The following is a 27,108-nucleotide window of genomic DNA, read 5'->3' on the forward strand; positions in this document are numbered from 1 at the left end:
GTGAAAGCGATGGACTAAGAACTGAGCTATGGGGTAAAAAACCGGACGCCTGCCTAATAAAACGGTATGCAATTTTATTTCCGGCAGACGGTGACTCGCCCTCACAAGATGGGCCCCCACAAAAAGCGACATCTAGGATGGCTCAAGGGCAACACCGGTGTGAGCGGCTCAGGGGTGTCGAGAGGTGTGCGCCGCTTTCTACCCAGTGGCTGTTAACAGCCACTGTGCCAACTCGCGTCTTATGCATATTTCACTTCCACCCGTGGAGCTTATAGCTCTAACGACTCCACTCTGGCCGGCCGGCTAAGGCAAGCCAGAGGCAGAGAATCCTGTCCCACCCACCCTCCTTGCGGGTTTATTATTATTATTATTATTATGACTTAAAACTATTTGGGAAACAACAGAGACCCATAAAATAACATTTATCACGCCATTAAAAAAAATAGAAAATTATTTATTGACTAAAAATATTTTTCACTATTTAAATACATAGCCTGAGCGGCTCAATGTACAAATTGCAGAACATTCCCAAAAAGAGGAAACGTTCTCGAGAATGTTCTCAGAACATTCTGCAACATGAAAATTTATTGTTCCGCCATCTTGGATTTTTTCCAAAAAAAATTTTTTGTCATAGGAATCTAGAGGCCTCTATCTCCCGCCATGCCAAATCTCAGCGCGCTCGGACCAACTTGAAAAAATTAAAAAAAAAAATCGGCCATTTTGATTTTTTTAATGCAGTTTGTTTTGTCTCAGGGCCCTCTATGACATTTGGTCGAGAACCCCCCACCTAGGGCTGACCGTTTGGCCGGGCCGTCATACATTTTTCTGACCGGAAGCGTTAGACCAAAAGTCGGAATTTTCTGGGGGTAAGGATACTACACCTAAACTATCGTGAATATTCATGGTATAAACTACGATAAATAAATAAATGCTCGTTCTCGAGAACATTCTCAGAAGTTACCGAGAAATTCTCATGTGGAAAGTTTCGCAACTTTGGAAAGTTCTCGTGCGTGCATTGCTACCTGAGCCTGTCCTGTCGAGTCCCTTATGTTCATACACAAGAAGCACTAAAGCAATACGCATGCGAGAAAAAAATATTCTTCTTCTTTTCCCTGCCTTTATCCCACGTTATGTGGGGTCGGCACAACATGTTTTCCTCTTCCATTCTCCTCTGTCTTTCGTCACCTCAGCACTCACTCCTTTCTTTCTCATATCCCCTTACACACAATCCATCCATCGTTTTTTGGGTCTATCATCCGCTCTCCGTCCATCAACATTCATCCCTAATATTCGATTACTTATGCATAATATAAGAAAACATATTTAGCGCGAGCGATTAATGAATAAATATTTATACACTGAAAGTTTTACTTCCGTAGGTATAGCAGCCAAAAGTACAAATCCGCAAACAAGGGTTTTGATTAATTCCAACCCTTAAACTGCCATTAATATTAGCCGTATCTGGACCTAGCCATCGCCCGTGGGAACGTCAGGACGTATCTAAATAGGCTACATTTTGTTTGAAGAAGTGATCAAAGCGCATGTAAGTATAGGTACTTGTATGGGTAGACGAAGATCGAGCGCCGCTGCTGCTTGGATATGAGGGATCGCGGTGCAAGGAGCTACGAATGATAAATAATAATTAATGGAAAAATGTTGCCAATAGAATTTAAGCTTTAGATTTAGGTTTTTAAGTAAAATCATCGGTTTTTTTATGATCTCAGCTTCGCAAGAATTACACAAAACTTTGACAAATACACCTAAACCTTACTTTAATATACTCGTATATTATTTTGTTATAAAAATAAAAAGATACGTTTTAATATATATAAATGAGATAAATGAGAAAAAGACTAAATGTATCAGTGGCGGCGCGTCCATAAAAGCTGATTCCCACCGGCTTGCCTGTTCTTGGACGTTTGAGCAGAGTTGTAAAGGAAATATGTAAGCTAAATTAGCCCCGGCTTGCCTATGGATATGTTTGACGCGCCGCCACTGAAATGTATTAAGTTTGTCACTAAAAGTAACGTAAGGCATGTGCAAACAAGTGTCATTGTGAAGGATGAGGAATTGGAATTAGTTGATAGTACAGTTTTTCTTGGTATAACTTTAGATTCTAAACTCCAGTGGGGTCCGCATATTGCTACTCTTTCGAATAGACTGAGTTCTGCAGCTTTTGCAGTGAGCAAAATCCGTCAGTTAACTGATGTGAAAACAGCTCGTTTAGTATATTTTAGTTAAATTATGGCATATGGTATTTTACTGTGGGATGGTGCTTCAGAGATAAACACCATTTTTGTTCTGCAGAAGAGGGCTATTCGAGCAATATACAAAATGAACCATAGAGACCTGCGATCATATATATAGAGACTCACTTAGAGATAAATTTAAGGAAATTGACATAATGACAGTGCACTGTCAATACATTTATGAGAATATTCTGTATGCAGGTACATAAAAATAATGTAAATTTTAGGAAAAATTGTGAAATTCATAATATTACTACTAGAAATAAACATAAGCTCGCAGTGCCCTTCACTCGGCTCCATAAAATTAAAAAATCATTCATGGGTAATTGTGTAAGATTTTATAATAAACTTCCAAACCATATTACTGAGTTATCTATTAATAAGTTTAAGAATTATGTAAAGCGTAAACTTATTTCTAAAGCTTATTATACCACACAAGACTACATGAATGATAATAAAACGTGGGATTAATTGTTATTCGAAATGATTATTTATTTATTAGGTATATTTGATTATTGACGAGGAAATGGATATTCCGATGTATGTATTTCTTTTGTTATGTTTTTTTTTGACATTTAGATTTTATTCTAGAAATTCTAGACTAATATTATTTATACATTTTTTTTTAAGTTTGAAGATCATTTTGTGAAATTCTTAGTGTTAATGATCTGTAAGAGTAATAATCCAATGTTATTATGGAATAATATTAACATTAATAAATTGCTCTGATAATTAGATTAACATAATATGTACCTAATAACTATTAGTAAGTGCTTGTTCCTAGGCCTACATGAATAAAATATATTTTGACTTTGACTTTGACTTTATCGTTGAGTTTCGGAACTCAATTGCAATAGAGTTTGACTCTACCCATCGACCGAATCGGTTTCGCTCGAATGTCAAAAATTGTTACAGTCGCGTCTATTTTTTCACGATCGAGTTTTTCACTAGATGACAGCACCGTGGCGAGAGGTCTAGCTGTCATAATCCACCAATCATGTTTAACCATGTTTTTTTTATTGGTGTATTTTGACAGCAGCTGTCAAAAAGACCTCTCGTCACGGTGCTGCCATCTAGTGAAAATCTTGATCGCGGAAACCCTCATTGTGAAGACCAGGTACGTTTACTTAAAAATAGAAATCATCACCAAATAGACTCGATTATATGGCCTTTGCATATTTAATCGAGAATCGTAAAAAAATCGTTTATTATTTGCATTGTCACAACCCTACAATTGCTTTATGAAATAAATCAGCTTACCCTTCGAGTTTGAAAAAGACTATATTGTGTAATATGTTGTATGTATATAAGCGGTGCGGCGTGCGGCGGCAATTTTCGTGTTTTTTCATCATTCTACGTCCAATCTGCAACAAAGGGCCAAATTATCAAATTCCACTATTCAAAATGCGGCCTGGTCTGTTGTTTCCAAAGGCATCGTGGCAACTTCACCTCAAAAGTAGTGTATTCGTAGCTCAGCGCTCTTGGCTATACGTTCGGTTTGATCCATCGCGTCTCCCGTAGGCTCAATCTGTCCGGCTGACGAGGATCGCCTTAACGTTACAAATTGGACAACTTATACCACCAGAAAAACTGGGCATATGGAAATTTGTTTTGAGACCGGCATTCTAATTATGTATACGAACCCTTAGGGAAGATGTATAATTGTTTAGAAATTTCAAACTGTATGTTACCCGCTGTGTATTGTAGTATTTTTTGTAAGCGGGTTTAAACAGTACCGTAAACTGGGGTTACTTTGATTCGTGGGGTAACCTTGATCGATTTATAAACTAAGTATATTAAGGGGCTACCCCACGCCAATGACCTTCGATCTGAATCCCTTAGTTTTTTTTCTAATGTTTTTTGTAGCTTATTATATTAACAGCAACGGCTTTAAGCAATATAGTGTCCCATATTTACTTCAAAGTTCATTGTATTCGAAATATTATGTAGTAAATAATATATACACAGGCTGTAGTAAATAATATTATATACTGTGTAAATAATAGTTCGAGATATTTGGCATCAAAAGTGGAACAATTATAGGCTAAAAACTGGTTTTCTGGCCATCGGCTCGATTCGGAAAATGAATAAGATTTCTACTAGACTTCAACAAGTTACGATACGGATAATTTAAAGATATTTGTAAGATAGATATGTCAAATTTGACGTTTCCGCGATTCTGGAGGTCCTCTTGAACGATTTCGACAAGTTATGACTTAGATATCCAAGTCACATCTAGTCGATATCTAATGTAGATCTAGTTGATCTCTAAATCGTCTCAAGATCTTGTGATTATCTCGAAATCCGAAAAGGCCTGCATAACTTTTGTGTTAATTAGTTTAAAATTAAAACCCTGTGCACGTTTTTCGAGACGTCAAAGACGAACCCAAATATGTAGATTTCGTACATGTAAGATCCTTCACTGCAAACTAGATACGAAAAAAGTGTTTTTTTTAGACAATGTGTAAAAAACTCATAAAAAAATAAGTATTCATTTTTTTCAAAATCCGGTGGACAAAACCGGAGATAAAAGATTGAAAAACCGATAACCGTTCGTCAAAAAAAGGAGATACGATTCAAAACTTGTCAAAAATCGATAAAAACCTCGGGTAGGCTTAAGGAGTTGGTTAAGAACACTTTTATGATGTATTTCTGTTAAGTAAGGTTGTCAACCACATCATAAAATTCTTAATCTCGCTTTCAAAAATCAACCGATGATCATTGTGGTGTTCATCAATAAATAAGCAGATGCGCTGGCAACACTAGTCCTCATCATGGCGGCGGCTGTTGCGGGCGCGCTGTGTGGACCGAATAATGAATTGTTTTATTTACCTACAAACAATAGAATTCCACTAAGAGTAAACTAGATTGATGATGGAAAGAGAACATCACAATCATTACCCCACAAATCAAAGTAGGGGAGACCGAGGTGAGTTGTGACAGAGGAGAGTTGTGACATCGTCGATTTTTTGCAATCTATTAACTAAAAACTAGGTCGCAACAGTGTGAGTTTGTTAGCTCGTAACTTGAACTAACAAACGCGCGCTATTGCGACCTAGTTTTTAGTTAATAGATTGCAAAAAATCGACGATATCACAACTCTCCTCTGTCACAACTCACCTCGGTCTCCCCTAATCTCAGTTTAAGGTAGTTAACTTTCCAAAAAACATAAAGGGGCCCACTGATTAACAGTCCGCCGGACGGTATCGGCCTGTCAGTTGTTCGGAACTGTCAAAATTTTGTTCTAACTGACAGGCTGATACCGTCCGGCGGACTGTTAATCAGTGGGCCCCTTAAGACTGCGAAGGTCGTATAATTACATATTGTATTGTAATATTGTTTGAAGCGGCTTATCAACAAAAATATAATACCTAAAATAAAATTTGACCAAATATTAGCTTAAGCTTCTACCTATAGCCTAAACCTAAAAACCAAGCTTCTTAAGAAAATATTAAAATTAGGCTAGGCTAGGTAATACCCTCCCTGCAGCAGGTATTTCATGAGCAGAATCTAGCAGTGTAAATCCCTTGGGCGAGGAACAAACTAACCTTAGGCTATAATTATAATTTTTTGTTATATATATAAACGCTAATTTTGGTACGCTGTTCGACTAGCGGCTCGATTCGGGAAACGAATTAGATATTAACTAGATACGATATAGTAAAGATATGTGACGTTCCACGGCAAAAGGTACCTTATGGCTGCTGGCGCCGCGATTCGGGAAATGAATTAGAGATTCACTAGATATGCAATAGTAAAGATTATATCATTACTATATCGTATCTAGTTAATCTCTAATTCATTTCCCGAATCGCGCCGTATGTGGGCGTCTGGGAACTAAGGCGGCGGCGTATACTTATTACTGATTGTTAGCAAATTTTGATTGTTGGTAGGTTATGAATTTTATCTGAATTCGCTGTTGTTTCAAAGTTTTAGACGAAGCTTTCAAGCGACGTGTTCAAACATTTGTAGCGTTTCGTTCGCAAGATAATATATTGTATTATTATATGTATACTAACAGCCCCTCTTAATGAATACCTGTTATAATAATGTTCCTTTCGACAAGTTTGAGCGCGACAGAATACAGACAAACGCGACTAAGTATAATTATGAGTACAGTCGACGTCAAAGTTATATTTACACTTTTTGCCGTATTACAAAGGAGTAAGGTGCAAAAGTGTAAACATATCTTCGACGTCGACTGTACACAGTTTACTATCAAATAAATTCCAGCACACATCCACACTCGAAACACAGCAATCCAACATGGACGTCACTCAGCGCAATTCACAAGCAATTTAATTAAACAACCCAAATGAAAATAAAGTGAGAATTTTAGCGCGCGAATTCACTAATGAAAGTTTTAAATGACCGACAAAAGGCAAAAAAACTCATGACCTCGTTATTTAGTATGGCAATCTCAATTCACACCTCGAAAATCGTACACTGAAAGGTTTCAACTCTGTACTTTATGGTTTAAAGGCGATTTTCGCCGCTGTTTCGTTCGCGCGCGTTTTCGAGTGTGGTCAGCGCAAGGGAACTTTTTCAAACTTTTTTTTTAAATCCGGATCAAAACAATGGTTTGCGAATTTCATAAAAGGGTCCGGGCGTCGACAACAAGTTTGACAATGGGGCGCGATCTGAACAATAAATCTTCGCGTATCGATCACCGAACTGGTGATTAAAATGTAAGCCCGAATTGTGGGGGATTACTTGGCCTTTTTAGCAACTTGTTTGTAACTTTGCTTGTGTACTATGCGAGGCAATTGTGGTGTAACAATCTTGATTACTGTGACCTTGACGATGCTTACGCTCGAATTCACAAACACCTTTACTAGCCAACGTTCCAAAAATATATTTAAACGACGTTATTGTCAGTGTCTTAGAGGCGTGTAAAATATTTTTTCACTTCTCATGCTCAAAAAGTGCACCTTTATGTCGTGCGTAGACGACATAAAATCGCATTTTATGCTCTAGAGCATAAAGTAAAATCATCTATTACGACCCTTATTGACTTAGCAATAAAGTCCAAATTCTGCCATACAAACTGCCAGCCCTGCCGGCGCGCCCCCGACCGGCGTTCTCCCGATCGGCGTGCCCCGCGCCTCCGACCGGCCCAAGAACAATTTTCTTTAGTCTTGAATAAATACGTTGAAATAACCTAAAATATTTGATTTTTTGTATATTTTCCTCGCAATCGAAGTGAAAAGCAGAGTGTACAACAAGGGCATAAATGTCCATTTTTACCCTCGTCTACTATTTTGGTCTTCGCTTCGCTCAGACCAAAAAATTGCCTCGGGTACAAATATATAGGTCACTTTATGCCCTTGTTGTACAATCTACTATTTTGCACTTGTATCGTAATGTACTATTGTGACCTCGACTGTACCTTATTGTGTCTTATGTACTATACCTATATATATATACATTTATATTGGTTGGTTCTTATGTACTAATTAGACGACCGGTCTTGCCTAGTGGGTATATAGTAACTATGCCTGCGAAGCCGATGGTCCTGGGTTCGAATCCCTGTATAAGGGCATTTATTTGTGTGATGAACACAAATATTTGTTCCCGAGTCCCATGGTGTTTTCTAAGTATATAAGTATGTATTTATCTACATATATAAGTATGTATTTATATCGTCGCATAGCACCCATAGTAGCAGCTTTGCTTAGTTGGGGGCTAGGTTGCTCTGTGTAAGATGTCCCCCTAATATTTATTTATTTCCTTATTTATATTTATTGTTTATGAATGGTGTTCGTTGCCTTACCTAATATCTTAAACCGTTAGCAAGATTATACCTATCTCCTCGGTGTAGATGTAGCTACACATACCGATACCAATTTAATTTCGTTTTCCTCGAGTTACGGAACCATGCGGCCACCTTTTCCTGCTAAAGTGAGCAACTCAACAATAAGATATAGTAAGAACTTGTAAGTGTTAGCTCCAGTGAGCACGCACGACTAGTGTTGTGCCGCGGGAATGTTCCTGTTCTTGAAATATTCTCCAAGGGAAAGAACGGTGTGTAAACGCCATAAAATTGGTGTTTACATCAAAAGTTGGTGGTACTGGTGCTCGACGCGGTCCCAGTACATGTCATCTTGAAACTTAAATCATTGTCAATAGAGGTGACAGCAGGGTGTCATCTATTGAGCATTAGCATGTCGAGCACTAGCACCACCACCACACGCTCAGCGTCTTTAATGCTTAATATTCTTGCTGTAGACTTATTCAGGTACCTATTAGGCATTTCCAAGTCTTGTATTTCTTAAAAGCTGTTTAAATAAAAATAATGACTTGGCCTCGACAAACATTGTTTTAGTTTATCTAGATACATTTTTGTTTCATATGAAAAAGAGCAAATAAACATACATTCAATTCAAAAACTCGATGACAGGTTTAGATGCCACTATTTTGAGAATCACTGTACTGTAGATTTTTTTTTTCATTTAATCAATAAAAAATACACACAATATTCATTAGACATATTTTTCCGCCAAACTGCATGACAGTTTGTTGGCGAACGGTAGCACTCAACATTCTTCCTTAATCTACTGTGTTGTAGTATTGCAGCGCGACATCACTGCCGACTAGGTACATTACTGCTGCAAAAATGAAAATCGATGTTTCTGTCCGGATTATTAACATTTACTGCAGCAATGCGGTCGGCATTAAAGTTACGCTGTTAATACTAGTATAATTTGAATCCGAACGGTTCTTTACCTTGATTATTTTAGCGTGAGCGTCAGGATGGCGGGTGGACCTCTGCGATTTTAACGAAATATTTATAAATATATCGTATCTTCTGTGTACCTCAGTGTACCTGTAATAGAAATCCATGTATACCCTAAAACGAGATATTTAACAAATAAGGTCACTGGTACGGATAAAGGTACGGATGTCAGTGACAACCGCCTTTAGTTTGGGGAACGTAAGTAGGTATATATTTCTGGGAGTTTTCCCGTCAACAGCCCATCACTACGCCCCACGGTCAGCAACTTTTGCCGCAACTCGACTAGTTGCTAAACATGCTGTTGCAGCTTCTTAGTTCGGTTGTTCCCAATTCCAGAACTGGGGGCCTACCGCGAAAACCGAAATTCGGAAATTGCGGGGATTTTTCTCTTTTACTCCAATGAAGGCGTAATTAGAGTGACAGAGAAAGATTCCCGCAATTTACGAACTTCGATTTTCACGGTTATAGCCCTGGCCATGTCATACGCCGATTGGGTTCGACCGGGTCGCAAGCACGAGGAGGAAAGATCCCTCGAACTTTACGCTTTCAAACACGCGCACAACTATGCCAGAGTTTCAAAGTACAAAGGGGGGGGGGGGGGACCAAAGTACAAGGGTGGGTAATCACTGGGCGCAATTTAAAGGTCAAAATTATTTTCGTTGTCTTGTTTCTGACCACTCTGTCACGCTTTTATTTTTGTCTTTTAACTTAACCAATAAAAAAAAAAGCGGCCAAGTGCGAGTCGGACTCGCCCATGAAGGGTTCCGTAGCAGCAAGTAACATAATAAAATTGCGGTTTACGATTTATGACGTATTAAAAAAACTACTTACTAGATCTCGTTCAAACCAATTTTCGGTGGAAGTGTACATCATATATTTTTTGTAGTTTTATCATTCTCTTATTTTAGAAGTTACAGGGGACACACACACACACACACACACACACACATTTTACCACTTTTGAAGTGTCTCTCGCGCAAACTATTCAGTTTAGAAAAAAATGATATTAGAAACCACAATATCATTTTTGAAGACCTATCCATAGCATTACCCCACACGTATGCTTAATGCGGTTCACAGAATACATCTACTTACCAAGTTTCAACAGTATAGTTCTTATAGTTTCGGAAAAAAGTGGCTGTGACATACGGACGGACAGACAGACAGACATGACGAATCCATAAGGGTTCCGTTTTTTGCCATTTGGCTACGGAACCCTTAAAATTTGAGTGCCATTGCATGCCTAGATTATAATTCTCTTGAGAAAAATTAAAAATAAATTTCACCCCATACAAAAACGCACCATTTTATTGGGACGAAAAACAAGCCAACGAAAAGAATTTTGAGTCTTAAAATATTATAATATATAAAACATTCGCGTTTTGAACACGTATTTAAACATATTTATACCAGGTTACATTTATTTCCGACTAATTCGCTTTAGACGCAGACGGTTAAAAACGCTAATATTCCAAGCTTTTATCAGAATAAAAGAGGTTCCAAAAACTTTCAGTATCCCCTCTACCAAAAGCTCGAACACTGTTAATGCGGGTCTCGGCCAAGTATCCAGGTCTACCTTTATTGTAACCGTCTTTCCGAGGTGCGCGAGATTAAACATTCCAGGGGACAATTACGTCAGAAACTTGAGTTTGATTTTAATTCGCACCGGCGAGCGTGAGGCCGCGGCCGTCCACCAATTCGAACGAACATTTTGACATCAAAAATATATCGTTTGCGCGTGTATTTCACTCGTACTTGTCCGTACATGTATTGGCGCGAGCGGGACGCACGAGAGAATCGTAACAAAATGAAAATACATCATACAGGGCCTATTTTATTTAGATTTAAGCTAGTTATTAATTTATTTTAGTAATACTCGTACCACTGTATACATCTTGTTTGTAAATAAATGATTCATCCATAAAAAAACACATCATTATGCTGTCAAAATATAAGTTTAAATAATTTGGCCTCCGCGGTTCGGTTATACCACTTTGTATTGTTGAAAACTCGCCTCTTCAACCAATGTGTCCCTGTGGTGCCGAGGCATGGACGCTCACGAAGGAGGCTGTGAATAGAATCCGCGTAGCACATAGAGCCATGGAGCGAGCCATGCTCGGTATCGAGCATATTAGAGCGAGCGAGATGCATACAAAGTAAGTTACGCAGACGTTAGCGAATATGTCGGTTAACACTGCTAAAAGTGGTAAGGCTCACGGCGTTTTAATACAAAATTAATTTAATATACCCACTATGTTTGTCTAATTTACAGATTCATCTTCCAGCTGTAACCTCTCAAGGTAATATAATAAGGCAGCACATATTTCAGTTTCCTCCCCCTGACCTTGGTTATTAGGGGTGCGGGTGTATAATGTTCAATCTTGCCGAGCGCGCCGATAGGCTCCGGCGTTACACCTGCTTTTACCTTAATCACTGAATATTTCACTGTAGCCAAAGATTATAACAGCGGGATCAAGACGATTTCTGGACTTTTAAATTATCTAGACTCCAAGAAAAGTCTGCAGAGATTTTGACAGCACACGCAGTGCCAGTGTTATTTAAACGGTATAGGGACCGTGCGTGGTGGAGGGTCTGTCATCTTGTGGCCTGAATCGGAAACATATGTGCACATGTACATTGCCAAAGCAAGTGCTACCATCTGCCGTTCTCGTCGGTACGTTTCCATGTGCATAGTAGGTTCTGCCATCTTGCTATGCTTGCTACATCGGAAGCATACTCGTAAACGACACATTTACGCCTCGCGCCAAAAATCTGACGGCTCATTATGCTGCCCCCTATAGTTTATGCACGGGGCCTATTTCATAGAAGTTTGACGTTAAAATCAAAATCTCTGCAGACTTTTCTTGGTTTAACTCTAATAACATTGCACGTAGGACCGATACGCGATGGCCGATGGGGCAGAAAGGGTTCTTGAGTGGCGACCGCGAACCGGAATACGCAGCAGGAAGACCCACAACAAGATGGTCCGACGGTCTAGTTAAGGTCGCAGGGAGCGGATGTATGAGAGCGGCGCAAGACTGGTCGTTATGGAGATCCCTGGGGGAGGCCTATGTCCAGCAGTGAACGTCTTTCGACTGATATGATGATGATTAATAAGCAAATAAATGGTCCTGGGTTCGCATCCCGGTAAGAGGTACTTAACTTAGGGCACCGATATTACAAACTTTGCCTAGTTCGAGACTAGGTCGATCTGTGTAAGATTGTCCCCAAATATTCATACAGATGTAGTGCATAATTGTTTTCCATCGTATTTTCTCGGAAACCTTCGTATTTGTCATGATACTTCAGTTAACCTCAGTAGTTTATGTACTGAGACTGACTGACATAGCAAGACACATTCGTACGATTCCCTAAAAAAAACGATACAAAATAATTATGCACTACAGTTACATATACTTTGTAGTCTTGTTACACGTTCAGATTACTTTTTAAAGTGTCGCCGCTGTATTTTCACTGCTGTGCCGCATCCTTAGTTGGAAAATCGGGTGATATTCGCATGTTATTCACAGAGGTTCATAATTAATGATCCGCAGACAGAAACTACACAAAGTCCGCTTATAATTTATCTGAGTATACCTGTACGAGATTAATTTCACGACTATGAGTCCTCGTTCAAAACTAAACTGCATTCAAGCGTTATTCGAATCGCATCTAAAATCTACTTTAATAATAGTTTTTAAGGTCTATTTTGGAGCAGACGATATGGCGGTTTTGATCATTTGAGTTTGATGACATTTTGTTGGTATTTCGAAATATGTCTCATGCGGGTAAAGCGTCGTTTTCGTTGATTTTGATTTTAATTCATTCATGAACCCGCGAAATATTTTGATATTAAATAGGTACCCAATTTAAAAATATTCGCGTTATCTTTACCATATCATTACTAAATCATCATGTGGTATTTTGAGTGGAGCTTCAGAACTTTTCTCTTTTACACTCGTAGTATTTTGTGCAACACGTATACAATAAGGGTTCTTAAAATTCAATTCAATCGAGGAATTTGAGGAGCAGCAGCAGTCCCCATTTCACCATCATCTTCATCATCTTCCTCGCGTTATCCCGGCATACTGCCACGACTCATGGGAGCCTGGGGTCCGCTTGGCAACTAATCCCGTGAATTGGCGTAGGCACTAGTTTTTACGGAAGCGACTGCCAACTGACCTTCCAACCCAGAGGGTAAACTAGACCTTATTGGGATTAGTCCGGTTTCCTCACGATGTTTTCCTTCACCGAAAAGCGACTGGTAAATATCAAATGATATTTCGTACATAAGTTCCGAAAAACTCATTGGTACGAGCCGGGGTTTGAACCCGCGACCTCCGGATTGAAAGTCGCACGCTCTTACTGCTAGGCCACCAGCGCTTCCCCATTCAGCAGTCCCCATTTCACCACGTAGGTACATGAAAGAGGTAGGTATTGCAAATAATGAAATCAATTTTAAGTGGGTATTAATGACAAATTTTAAATGTTAACTCATGATAATACCTTTTTACGACTTGTGTTTGGTGTAGGTAGGTTTGATCTCTAGCGCGCTCTAGAAACAACTGTTATTGTGTTAAAAAACTTCGCAATGTCCCTTCTGATGACCCGAATCCTGAGGGCCTAACGCAAAAATCGAAACTCGAAATTGTGTTATCTGCCTCTCGATCACTCTTGTCCATTCGAGCGATAGAGAGGCAAATTGAAGATGAACGAAAGAAACGGTTCGCGGTAGCCCCTCTGGTATCATCGTTCTGCGTGAATAACCAAGTTATCCCAACTTTTGATGTATCCTTCAACTAACACAGAAACTCTCCGCGATTTGACGTCGGTAGGGTATTCGCAGATATTATTTTGCGGCAAACTGATAGTTTTTATCAACAAAGTTTCGGGTGTCAACCCTTTTCGTACAAAGTCCCAATTTAGTATAATGTAACGGTGTCATACTTCGTTCTGTACGCAGCTTTAAGTTTTGAGCAGTTTTCCGAGTGAGCGACTTTGATAATATCTATTGAACAACATTGGTTGTTTGTAGAGCTAAAATAGAGCTTTGTTAACTTGCGGCCCGATTCGAACTTTAAGATACGTCAGTTAATATATCTAGAAACGATATGGATTAGATACATCAGTGTCAAATGTGACGCTTCTTCAAACAAAAACGTCACTTTTAACACTGACACACTTAAAGTTCGAATCGGGCAGTTGTGCTAGTGGTGGGACTGAAAGCAAGTTATTTTTCCGTGGACACTGCCGAAGTAAAGTTATTAGCGTAGCTGGCGTAAACAAGTTACGGCTAATTACTATTATGGGTTTGTTTACACTTCGTTTCTTTCCATTAGGTTATTGTCACTATCTTTATCTTAGTCCAAATAACGTCACCTAAGAAAGAATTTATGTGTTTTAAGAGAGTTAAGACGTTAGATATAGGTAATGTTATTTCTAGGTAAATATGGAGCTACTGTCTGGCTAAAAAAGTAACTAACTTTATTGAATCAATTTATTAGTTTAGTCACTATTGAAGTAAGTTATGAAATTTTTCATTTATTTGAATAAAGTACTTTAATAGTGACTACAGAATCTCTGCGATTATAATACCTACCTACTGCAGTTTAAAGTCAGAATCTCAAAATTGTTACTATATTTGTTCAGTTGTTCACTTTAATTCAATGCTTTCGTGTCATATGCAATTTATAAAATAAGAAGAATTGATTATTTAATAATATCTGAGCGACTCCACACTACTCCACAGTTGAGAACAAATGTCAGCATTGGCTGCAGGTTCGAAAAATTGACGGGCCGGTGCCCACTGGCGAGAAACTGGAAAATTAAAAAAAGAAGAAGTTAGCTTTGGCGGGTTGGAATGCAAGGAGAATTGGATGGGTTTTAACGAAAGCATGCTTTGTTAGATATTATTGACTATTATGGCTATTATTGGTAATAAAGTCTAAATTTTTATTTTAAAGGAAAAAGTTTCATTGTGTTACCAAAGATAAGAACACAATTAGGGAAAAAAATGTTTACGTATGAAGGTGCACAGCTTTATAATAAATTACCGTCTGATCTGAGAGGGACAGGCTCATTCAACTTCGTTTAAAACTAAATTATCGCAATATATTTTAAACCACTACCCACCTTAAAAAAAATAGTTGCGTGAGCGTGTACCTCTCGAGCGACTTTTGTATGCTACCGTAGATAAGATTACTTTTACTTTGTAACTCTGTTCTCGTGTAAGTGACTTGTATGTCTTTTATGAGAATAAATATCTTTAAACCTAAACCTAAATGGAAAAATTCACCGCTTCAGACTTGAACCTGCTGTAACATTTGCAACCCGTGCATCACAAACGTGCAAACTCTAGTTAACGCAGACCAAATCGCGGGCATCTGTTAGTCAATAAAACAAATGACATTTTTTATAATTTCAATAAAATGAACACATAATAAAACAAAAGTCAGATTCGTTTTGACAAGGCCAATTATTAATTTGCCAAACTAAATCGGATTTTGTTCATTAGGGAACTTCGCTTTAGGACCAGTCGGGCCCTTAATTAAAGTGCTTAGTTCAAACCCGACATTTGACATCATAATTTAATAATTTAGGTATAAATCGTGGTCTAATTAGGTAACCTTTCTCTGAACAAAATCTATAATTTCCATCATAGTTTGAAATTGTTTCTTAATGATTTCTGACATTGAAAATTTATATCGTGGTGCGCATTGTTAATTTTCTGGGCCTGGCGCTGGCCCATCGTGTAGAGGAGCCATTATAAATTTATCAGTTTGTGCTGACGTTAAAATGTGGACAAAGCGTATCGACATATACCGAAATTAGGTTTTTTATCAAATATTTTACCCCTTCGCGTAGCCTTAGCTCTAGGGATTTCAAACTTTTTATAACCATAAGCCCTCTTGGTGACAATTGGTTCCCTCTAAACTTCATTTCGGTGAAAATTTACAAAATCATCCGTTGGGAGCTTTCCGATTGTAGGTAGGTACCTAAATGAAAATGTTTATCGGCTAACAAACATGCCTTGCTGATCTTTCCTGGAATAGGCTTTTTTTTTTGTCGTAGCGGGAGGACTTATCGTCATGGAAGTTTCTGTGTAGTTACGTCATTTATTTTGCGCATCTGTTTTCAGCATAGATAACACGATGAATACAATAGAAGATGTGCCACTTTCGAGTAGAGATATAAATTCAAATTTACATCGTTTATTCTACGAACCAAACTTAGAAATGGCTTCCATCAAATTTCGATAGTAAAGTGTGCTCGTAGAGCATGCCGTTGTCGTTGCTTTTAGTAAAATGGTAGCTGGGTTTAACAAATAGCCATGATGGATTGCTGGGTGTTGACTAAATAATGGTTGAACGCGTTTCAAGTCTTAATTCTTCATTAGCTGCACACTGTCACGTTAGTTCACTGCATAATCATCATCATCACAGGCCTTTGCGTCTATTGCAGACGATTTATACATTGCTGTTTAGACAACGGGTTTGGTGACTGTGGAGGCCGATGCGTGAGCGGCACGACCTCTCACATTATTGGCAGAGAAAGCTCATGCCACCTGAGATACCAGTCCCGGTTTGCTTTCTGCGACACCTTCTGCTATCAAACCAGGCTTGGTCGCATTGCCTTCTCCCCTCCACAACATGCTTGCGCCATCCATCACGGTCTCCAGCTAAGGTTTCCCAGGCATGGTGGTCGATTTCAAACGCTGAAATGTCTCGCTTAACACAGTCTTTAAAGCGCAGCATCGGTCTTCGAACGTTCCAACTGCATAATAAGCTATCAATATTATACTACATAGCCCTGTTTTTCGGGGGAAAATGTACCAGCGCTAGTGATTAGTTAAATATCGACTTAAGTGTTATCGATATTGATAAAACAAAACTCTAAAACATAAAAATAAATTAATGTGACTCATTCTTGAAGTAAACGTTTCGTTTATTTCTAACATTGACTCAAGTTTCTGACAATAATTAAAATAACATCGAGTAATAATTAAATTAATTTTATTGTATATAAAAACAATTAACGATTATAATATGTCATATTAATAAAATACATAATGGTGCTATCTTACGTTATAATTTTATCAACATCGACTTATAGTAAGTTTCACTTGTCCTCGCACTTTCTAAACGTCATACCAAATTGTACCCATCAAACCGGGGTATGGTAGTGACATATCTACTGTATAAAGCAATCTGCACTGTCAGTATTGTGCATCGCATTTGCATGCAGCTTTGTTTGCGCCCGCCAATTCGGCCGCACGATGTTGGAAAAATGCACGTCAAATATTGCACGTGTAACGTTTGCTGCTCTTTTCGGTCAGAACCAGAATCAAGAATGCTTTATTTGTAAAAAATAGGTATACAATCGGTCTTAGGTATATACATTTGAACACTATGTTTTGCCGGTTGGCATACAACTGTCTAAGTGAACAAAAATCTAATTCAATATTGCAAAAGTTATAACTTATAAAATGAATACAAGTAAAATTAGTATTAAATTACGTTTGAAACTAACATACAACTAAAATACAGTTCAAATACAATTAAAATAGAATATCTTTAGTCATCATAAGCCATAGTCGTCTAAATATTTTTTTATAGAATACTATGCTTTATTTACTAGGAATTTGAAAAGTCCTTTTTTGAATATATGTACCTACGTCTTGTAGTTTCCGTATGTTTTCTGGTAAATTATTATAAATGCGGGGTTCCATTCCGTATATATTTTTTTAAAGCAGAGCTGCTTTATATAGTTAATTTTTTATTTTGTAAATTTTACGTGCACTGTTAAATTTTGTGTGTGTAAAATATAGGTCATATTTCGGTATTGCCGTATCTAGGTTGCGTGAGCGGGAATGCTGCCTTTTGTAATGGCATATAGTAGGCCCAATTCACTCCTCACTCATCCATATTTCCATCACTATTCAATAAAAAAAGCTCCGGTCTAACATGAGTCATCCTTTAGGCCCTTAGAGGATATAACCAAACGGAGTAGCCATTAACAGCCGTTCCCCTCTGTCGAAAATAGGCGGCCAATGGTCACACACAATGTATAGACTGACGTTTATCTGATATGGCTATTTTTACTTTACGTATACATTTGACGTGCCCCCCCCCCCCCCCCGTAAAAATCGGCAGACTATTTTATACCGAAAATTACAGACAGGGCGTCTCCGTTTGGCTATCTACCAGCCACTTTGGCCATGACACAGATCTGTTAGTGTCAAAAGTGACGTTTTTGGTTGAAGAAATAATAAAGTATCATATCAGTATCATATTGGAATGAGATCTAATAACTAAAACTAGAATTGGCCTGTATATTTCCAAGGACAGATTCTAGCCCAAAACCTGAAACGTATTTTAAATAAGTATGTAATTTACTGTACTATACTGCCCCATTGGAACTTTAAGATACGTCAATTAATATCTAGAAACGATATGGTTTTGTTTGAAGAAACGTCACATTTGACACTGACATATACATATCTAATCCGTATCGTTTCTAGATCTATTAATTGACGTATCTTAATGTTCGAATTGGGCCGTATAGGCGCAAAACTTCGTGGCAATAATTCGATGCCAACATCTTTGAAGTTAAAATTCGAGTTACTAACATTATCTGTATAATATATTGAGCTAAGTTTTACCATGAGTCTTAATACATTGATAAAATATAAAACTATTAAAGGCAGTCATAAATATTGAATACCAGCACGTACACAACTTTTTCCATGACGTGAAGGTCTGATCACTTTTAGTTGTGGTATAAACCAAGCGTCGAGTTTCTAACTTTCTTATCTTGTTTCTGTTGACACGGGACTAACTTTTTGATACAATAATCTAGTCTCAGCTGTCGGTACTGGCGTACTAACATAATAAAAGACGATTAAATAGTTTGTGACTTAACTTAGTAAAAATAGATTTCAAAGAATATCTTATCTATACGATAGGAATACGAGTACACGATTACTTTGAATAATTTTACGGTATAGACTCACTTGTTTTTAGTCACTCGCAAACAAGTGAGTCTAAGCCGTAAAATTATTCAATGTTAGTATGTCTCACAACAGTTTAAATTCCACAGTTACTTTCATCACAGTGAGATCGTTTTTAGCTACAGTTGGTATAATATTAAAATTACAATCTAAAGCAATTTCAAAGACCGTTACTATAATAAGTCGAATTTATTGCTAACGAGATAAAAGCAACTAATAGTTTCAAAGGCTCACTTACATTGAAGCTTAATTTAATTATAGTAGTGTAGTCTATGAATACATTTAAACATACAGTTTATTTCTATTTTATATAAGATATTTTCTGCTTAGTATAACGCAATTATGGTCTTAAACAGCAGGCCCTAAAGTGGTCTGCCCCTCTAAATATGGTTTCAGATATTTGACTTTTAAGGCTAACGACACAGTGGCTAACGACGGGCCATGGGCGACTGAGTGAACACCACAGGCCACGCTACGCCACGATTCCCATACGATTCCTTTGAAGTGTCAAAAAAACGACAACTTCCCGATTGCGCACCAAGATAGACAACTGATGGCCAGTCGTCCGCAATTGTATACCATTGCCGCTTTTACACAATGGCGATGGCTTGTCATGGCCCATCCTTGACCATTATGTACTGGGGCCTTTAAACTGCAGGTCCCAATGCTCTGTCGAGTTGCCTGTGAGCGGCTGCAGCCAGCCGCCTGAACAGTCTTCTCAGGCACTTAAATGCTTTACTGAGAACGCTCAATCGGACCACTTTTTTGCTTGGTGAATGTTCTATGGTCCCCTTCTTTTTCGTACGACGGTGGAGTTGGATCTCGACTGCTAGGGCTATAGCTGGAAAATGATAGGACACTAAAAATTGGCTTAGCAAATATTATTCTTAGAATAAATTTAAAGAGGAAAAATTACTGCCCTGGGTGAGACTTGAACTTACGGCCTCTGGATGGATACTCCAGCGCGTTGCCAACTGAGCCACCAAAACCTCATCCATAGCCAGCGAATCTTTCCACCATATGGGTCTAGGGGACCCTAGCGACATCTACCGTAAGAGCGTTACGCTTCTTAAACGGCCACCGGCATCGTTCGCTTAGTTAGACCTCGCTTACAAAATCTCACTTACTTCCCACGTTGCACAATGTACTAAAATTAAGTGGGTACTAATTTTGAAATTATTTTAGGTGCTCAGCTGTAATCCAGTAACTAAACCTCTTTTTTGCGTTCCTCTGAATTTGTTTATGAGTATATTATATCACATCTAAGCATAGTCTGATTCGTATGCCCTCGTTTTATATACAGGGTGGAAAAATAAGTCGGGCCCTGGAGGGAAACTACCTTAAATCCTTAAGTTGGCTCATTTTACTTAAAGGAGACATTCCTTTATTTTTAAAAAGAAATAAAACTGCATTCAAAGATTTTTCTTTTTTTCTTAAATTTTGCTTGTCTAAAAATATTCTTGAGTACTAAATATGCGATTTTATGGATATTTTGTACGACAGACGAGTGTAAGACCTAATTTTTCTCGGAGAAATGTTATCATTAACTGTATCGACTAGTGGAAAAAAATAGCGAGTGTTTATCTTTTGGAAGTTTTACTCGGTTCGATTCCCGGTCGAGACAAGCGATTTAAAAAAAAATCTTTGAATGTAGTTTTGTTTCTTTTTAAAAATAAAGGAATGTCTCCTTTAAGTAAAATGAGCCAACGTAATAAGGATTTAAGGTAGTTTCCCTCCAGGGCCCGACATATCTTTCCACACTGTATAGTATCTCCAAATGAAGGTATTTGAGCATAGGTTCACATAATTTATGAGCATAGGTTACAACACAAATATTTTTCTATTTTGCTACTTTCTTATCGCGATTGTGTACAGTACTGCTGTAGAGGAGTGTTAAACAAGAACCCAACAACAAAACAAAACAACAACAACAAAACATTTGGAACAAAAGTATTACCTGCCAGTAAATGGCCGATCCCGAGCAAGCAGAACGCACCTTGAAGCATGCTCAGCGACACGGGGGTGAGCCCCTTCGTCGACTCGACCTGTTGCGCCTACAACCAAAATTACACTTACTACGCCGCCCCTCTGCCTTACAATGTATGAAGGGCGAATCCAGAATTAAGGGTAAACTGAGAGCAGCTAGTAAAGAATCAGGGCCCGATTCGGATTTTGAAATAGACATCTATTAGACATCACCAAGATACGATAACGATATGTTTAAGATCTAATCTGTCAAATTTGACATTTGCGCGATTCTGGAGATACTGTTGAACGATTTCCACAGGATATGACTTAGAGATCCAATTCACATCTAATAGATATCTTACTCTATCTAACGTAAAAGTGACATTGGTTGCCCGAATTGCGCTGCAAAAGAGAACTAGTTGATATCTAACCTAGAATGGATCTAGTAAGTGTCGTCTCTTGTGAATATCTTGAAGTTCGAATACAGCAGTCACTTTATTCTCCGAAAAGTGATCAGAAAGTTGCATTTGCAAAATGCAAATTTTGAGTTGTTCCCATGGTTGGCTGGTAGAATGGACTTTTTTTAAGTGATGATTATGAATGATCAATATTTAGCGTTCAATCGCGAGAGTCAATGTACGAAATTTTCGTGCTTAGTGTCCTTACCCTGCATCTTACGTACCTAAGCGAACAACTCGCGAACGCGACGCTGCACGGCGCGGCGGGCCTAATGCGTTCGCGTTCGCAACGAGATCGCGCACGTCGGACACTTCTATAGGTATCAAAGGATTGATTCACCCCGCGCCGCATCGCTTCGCTTTGCATTCGCGTGTTGTTCACCTACGTAGTACGCTGCGTTACTTTAGTAGCCGATGGTAGTAAAGCACTGACAATACCTGTGACGTAGTACCAGTGGAGTCCTTGAGTTCCGAGCTGTCCTGATCAGACTCGCTGACCGGGTCGGACCTTCGAGAGTGTTCTGGCAGATTCTTGTACTCGTCCATGGTCATCTTGGCTATGATGCCGGCTTCAAATAGGGACATTAAGCTGAAAATGTCCCCTGTTATTATATTTTGTGCAGCTAAAAACGCTTGGGGTATTAACAATATCGAAATGAACATAATAATTAGTCCTAAATACCGTTGGGCAGAGAGAGTGGAGGCAGATCTCCGTGAGCTCGGCGTCGGCGAAAGCTGGCGGGATACCGCTCTGGACCGATTAAAGTGGCGTGCTCTTGTGTTGGAGGCCAAGACTCATTTTGTGTCACTGGCCCAACCAAGTAAGTAAGTAATAAATGTAATAATTGATTGTCCTAATGTAATGTTACGCATAAAAATCAGTTCGCATAATTGTTATTGTATTGAAACTATTAACATTTCTGAAAAATTATGAAATAAACCTGACCGAACCTATAGTGCGACATAAAGTAATAGAAATTAAATTAAATGGAACTAAAAAAATCCCATACTAAATTGTTGCCATGTTTAAGCATTTTACGTCAAAAGTGTGACAGTTACGTAGGAAGTGGCGCCCTCATTCATTTTCTACAATTTCTTGTCGGACTATACCCTATTCTACACAACCTATGCAAAATATTTTCGCAAAATACTTTCTGTTTCAGCTGGAGAAAAATTATGCGAAAAGAGTTTTATGCGTAACATTAGCATACAATCAACTATTATGCGACGAGATAGGCACCGAGTATTTTTCAAACTCCATGGTTATGCTGACTGGTGTGATAAGGTGCTATGGCTACCTACCGAGTGCATCATCAAATCACCTCCATTTTAGCATATTATTGCATTGTCACCAGAATTACGATAGTAGGTACTCCAATTTCCAAGTGATTCAGATATCGGAAAGTGGTACAAATGTTAGTTACAAGATTTGAAGCACTATACAAAGAAGATAGGTAAGTAGGTATATACGCAGTAAAGCTAAATAATTAATAGTGTGTAAATAAAAAGGTTATAAAGCGGGTAATAAATTATAACTAATTAATTTTCATATTCTTATTGAAGGGGTTAATTTAATTTTCTGTTGCTTTGATCGAAGGAACGAATAAAACTAGAAGAAACCATTATTAAACTTTAATTGTGCATAGTATGTACACAACTGCGACGCTTCAAAGACGCGGTACATTATATCGAATTTGTGCAAATACTCAACCATCATTTATTTTGACTATCATTTAAACAAAATTTGAAATCTGTATAATGATAATTAAGTATGTAGTGGAAACGCTTATGAACTTCAGCATCAAAGTGATATCGACAGTGAACACATCGTAAATGTGAAAGCTCAGCGGGCGCGCGTCGATCAGCTGAATAAACGCCTTGGCCTGCGTGCGCGCATTCGGCGGCAGCTCATAGTCCATCACCAGCTCATTCACCAGCACCTTCGTGTCCTCCCGCACCGCCAACAACCCGTCGCAAACAAGCGACAACGCCAGCAAGTAGAACAACTTGATACCACTCCAAAAAATGGACAATATCAAGTCGGCAAAAACCATCTCTTTTTTAAACGAATACAGGAGCACCCATATAGAAACCAGTACGTAAACGAACGTACATATTAACGCTATGAAGATTTGAAAGTTGTAGAGGTTGTTTATCAAGCGGCTTGTCTCTCCGATAACGTCGTACACCTGAGAAAGTTCATGCAGTTTTGTCTCCATTTTATCCTGGCGAATTGTCGTAGCGAATACTTTATGTTTTTTTTCATCACACTTGCTCGGAAAAGATGTATTTACACGTAGGGCTTGCGGGCGGGAAATTGAATTTTTCGCCCTAGGGCGGAAAAAATCTTTTCCGAGCAAGTGTGATGAAAAACACTTATTTACACGTAGGGCTTGCGGGCGGAAAAGATTTTTTCCGCCCTAGGGCGGAAAAGTGTTTTATACAGAAGTTTGTTTTTATTAATTCTCCTTTTTTTCCTTACAAGTGTGATGAAAAACATTGTGTGTGCCACGGGCGGTAAAGAAATTCCGAACTCGTGAACATTTTAAGCCCTCGCTTCGCGTCGGGCTTAAAATTGACACTCGTTCGTAATTTCTTATTTCCCGCCCTTAATACACAATGTACTATTTTATTTTCTCTGACAAGCCCATCGAGACATTTATTAAGTATAACCAGTCGGACTTTAAGCATGTGAACCAAGACACATACAAGCAAAATTTCAACGTCATGCAACGTGTATGTGCTGCCGACAAAACAAAAATAAATAAAATCTGTGACATTTCTACTCAAGGAGTACCGGTACCACATGAAGTATACCGAATTTATGGCGAGTGTTGCAATAATAATGGTGTAATTATAGTTCCTTGCCGTTCTGTAAAAGCTTTCCATCACGGTGAGGTTTAATCTTGAGTCTATTTCCGCAAAATTTGAGATAATACGAACGTTGACAGTGTTCCTTAATAACAAATGAATTATTACAACTGCAATATACAATATGAAACATACAACCGAGCTAGAATATTCTAAAATCGTAATTAATGAAGTTATTGTTGTAATTTTCTGTTGAAATGAAGGCTTCCAGTTGAGAAGAAATGATCCATAAATGCCAGTAAAAATCATCGCCAAAACTAATCCAATTCCTTTAATTCTCCAGTCAGTTGATATCAAATCTCTATTTTTGATCCGAAATCTAAACACTCCAAAAATATGTTCGAAGATAAACAGTGGTCTTAGAGAATAAATCACTTTATGTATTCCATTGTTATCTTTCCTTTTATTATTTATCCGGTCTTTCGTATTCACAGTGATATTAGTACTCATATTATGCTTTCTATTTGATTCCTGTTTTTTTTTTTACTATCAAGCCCGTGTGACGGTCTCAAAATATGTTTCAAGTCTAGACTTATAATCCAATAATATTTAATGGACTAAAGTGTTGTTATATAGTAATCAATTACTTAACTCCAATGAACTTCAATAACATTTGGAATACATCATTTTAATGAAAATTAGTGTTGAGTCGCTCACTCGCGAGGCACCTCATTTGTACCACTCATTTTGTTAATTTGTCGCAGTACTTCATACCGCAAAAATGTCTTACTTCACTCCTCTATTCATTTTACTCATTTACTCGCGCGCATCACAAACACCTCTTGCCACACAAATCATTCACACACTTCAAATTTCCAAAAAACTCTTATCCTTTCAAATTCACTCGCGAACCTCAAAAACTCATACACTCCTCACAACTTGCAAAAGAGTCCCTGGATGGCACGAGGTGCTCGTCTGCTCGCCGACATTCAAAACTCAAAATGTCTCAAATGAAGAAACGAGTAATGGCCCACACTGTCAACTGCCGAACTACAAACCTTATTGCAACGACAAAAGGTCCACCGAGAAATGCGTTGAGTTTGTACCACTCACTGCCTCTCTGTGACATGAACACCTCAAAAATCCTTTCAAAATGAAACAATGAATTAGAAATACCCAAAGAGGGAGTGAGACAGACACGCGCCCTACTTCAACCTCGCGTCACCACCGAAAATACGTTAAAAATTAAACACGAAAGACAACAAGCGTAAGCGCTGCAAGCTTTCATACACCTTAAGCCTTTTTGATCCTAACTTACTTGTCAAAATGGCGCGAGGAATCAGTCACCAAAAGGAAGTTCGACGTGTTGCTTCTCTGTTGCTTAGAAAATGAGGTACTCATACAAACTCATTTTAAATTGATGTCCTACCCATCACTAATGAAAATGTCTCACTTCTTTATATGTTTTAATTTATTAAGCATTAAGCATCGATCAAATTAATGTATTCTTTATTCTAATAACCAATGTTGTAGCGTACAAAGTTTTATATTAATTTTTACTATGACAGTGATACATAAAACGTATTAGAATCAGAATCATTTTTTTTATTTGTAAAAACATAGTTTAAGGTGTTAAATTATGGGCAGGTTTCTCTATGTTTTACCCACGAGTGCAGGTACAGGTATACAAAGTTTTGATCGCATGCAGCTTAACTATAGTTAAAATAAGTGATAATAGGAGCAGAAGCACATTTTAAGTAAACATTATTAGTATTATTACAAATATTAGAAGGTATATAAGGGAACTATTGTTAAAGAAATGTCAGGTTAAATTTATGGATAAAATTAAAATAACTTGGTAGCTGTTTTAATAATAATATTGAAACAGCTACCAAGTCGAAGAGCAATAATATAATACTCACACATGGTTGAACGTGTCTTGATATGGGCACCCTATCTGCAGCGCGATCGCCGAGTAGCGTGTGTAAAGTTTCTCACTCAGGTGGAAATTGTGGGAGCCTGGAACAAAGTTGCGGCCAAGTTGCTGGCAAGTTGCGGGCAAGTTGCGCGCGAGTTTGGATTGCACTTTTGATGGTTGATATTTATTATAACAACTTGCACTTCGTTGAGTATCTTAACCTATTCTATTTTGATAAGTAAATAAAAATGCATACAGAAATGAGAATAGAGATGGAAGTTCTTTCATTTCTAAAGCGGGTTTGAAGTGCTTTAAGAGTTTATCAAATGTTGATAGCAGCATTGCGCGGCTGCGGATACATAATTTTAACGCCCAATAAAGTACATTTCAAACTGATTTTCTTATGTCACTTCTAAGATTGTTATGGCAATGGAAAGAAAGACACGAAGAAATGGAAAGAAAGAGGCCAATTCAAACCTGATATCAAAACAATATGCAAATAATATCAAATAAATAATAGCAAATGCAAATAATAAAGCGCCAGTACGAGTCACACGCCGACTTCACCGCTACTCTACACGCGCTATAGATGCATGAGCCGTCCGTATACGCCCGTACCTTTCTAGCAAAATCTTAAGAGATAATAATTGCGCCCTCATCTACCGCTATCTGTAGTGTGTAGTTACCGAAGCGCTCTGTGTCGTAGTACAGCGTCTCCCGGCCGCCGAGCACGGCGACGCGGCGGCGCCCCAGTACGAGCCGCACGCCGACCTCAACGCTGCGCACGCACTTCACGCGCTGACCCATGAGTCTCACCAGCCGTCTGTATATGCCCGTACCTTTCTAACAAAATCTTAGAGAGACCCCATACTAGCATCTTTTGAGCGGCGGTGTCTAGTCGGCGCCATGGAAAACGGTGTCGCTGCGCAGTTGCGCTCACATGTTGTCGAGCAGTAGCC

General features: G+C 38.4%; 3 protein-coding genes and 1 long non-coding RNA gene across 4 annotated transcripts in view; all 4 read right to left on the bottom strand.

Annotated features, from left to right (window-relative positions):
* The window catches only part of LOC134793414 (uncharacterized), a 314,149-nt gene extending 296,032 nt beyond the window's left edge, over window positions 1-18,117 (bottom strand). Inside the window, exon 1 of the long non-coding RNA XR_010144543.1 lies at window positions 18,105-18,117. This is a non-coding gene — a long non-coding RNA (uncharacterized LOC134793414). The remainder of the gene's footprint in view (window positions 1-18,104) is intronic.
* Window positions 18,118-19,641: 1,524 nt separating this feature from the next.
* The window catches only part of LOC134793873 (ionotropic receptor 40a), a 34,454-nt gene continuing 26,987 nt past the window's right edge, over window positions 19,642-27,108 (bottom strand). The window contains exons 12-15 of the mRNA XM_063765588.1: window positions 26,154-26,250; window positions 21,859-22,009; window positions 20,952-21,048; window positions 19,642-19,835 (exon numbers count right to left, since the gene is read on the bottom strand). Of these exons, the coding sequence (XP_063621658.1) occupies window positions 19,642-19,835; window positions 20,952-21,048; window positions 21,859-22,009; window positions 26,154-26,250 (539 nt within the window). The remainder of the gene's footprint in view (window positions 19,836-20,951; window positions 21,049-21,858; window positions 22,010-26,153; window positions 26,251-27,108) is intronic.
* Window positions 23,154-23,680, bottom strand: LOC134793399 (uncharacterized). The gene has a single exon (XM_063764973.1). The coding sequence runs from the start codon at window positions 23,637-23,639 to the stop codon at window positions 23,154-23,156; it is 486 nt and encodes a 161-aa protein (XP_063621043.1). The 5' UTR covers window positions 23,640-23,680.
* LOC134793874 (uncharacterized) lies at window positions 23,686-24,813 on the bottom strand. The gene is made up of 2 exons (XM_063765589.1): window positions 24,046-24,813; window positions 23,686-23,694 (listed from the first exon to the last, which is right to left on the bottom strand). Exons 1-2 carry the CDS (start codon window positions 24,739-24,741, stop codon window positions 23,686-23,688), a joined length of 705 nt encoding a protein of 234 aa, XP_063621659.1. The 5' UTR covers window positions 24,742-24,813.

This window comes from Cydia splendana, chromosome 9 (genome assembly GCF_910591565.1).
Source record: "Cydia splendana chromosome 9, ilCydSple1.2, whole genome shotgun sequence".
Taxonomy (NCBI): Eukaryota; Metazoa; Arthropoda; class Insecta; order Lepidoptera; family Tortricidae; genus Cydia; species Cydia splendana.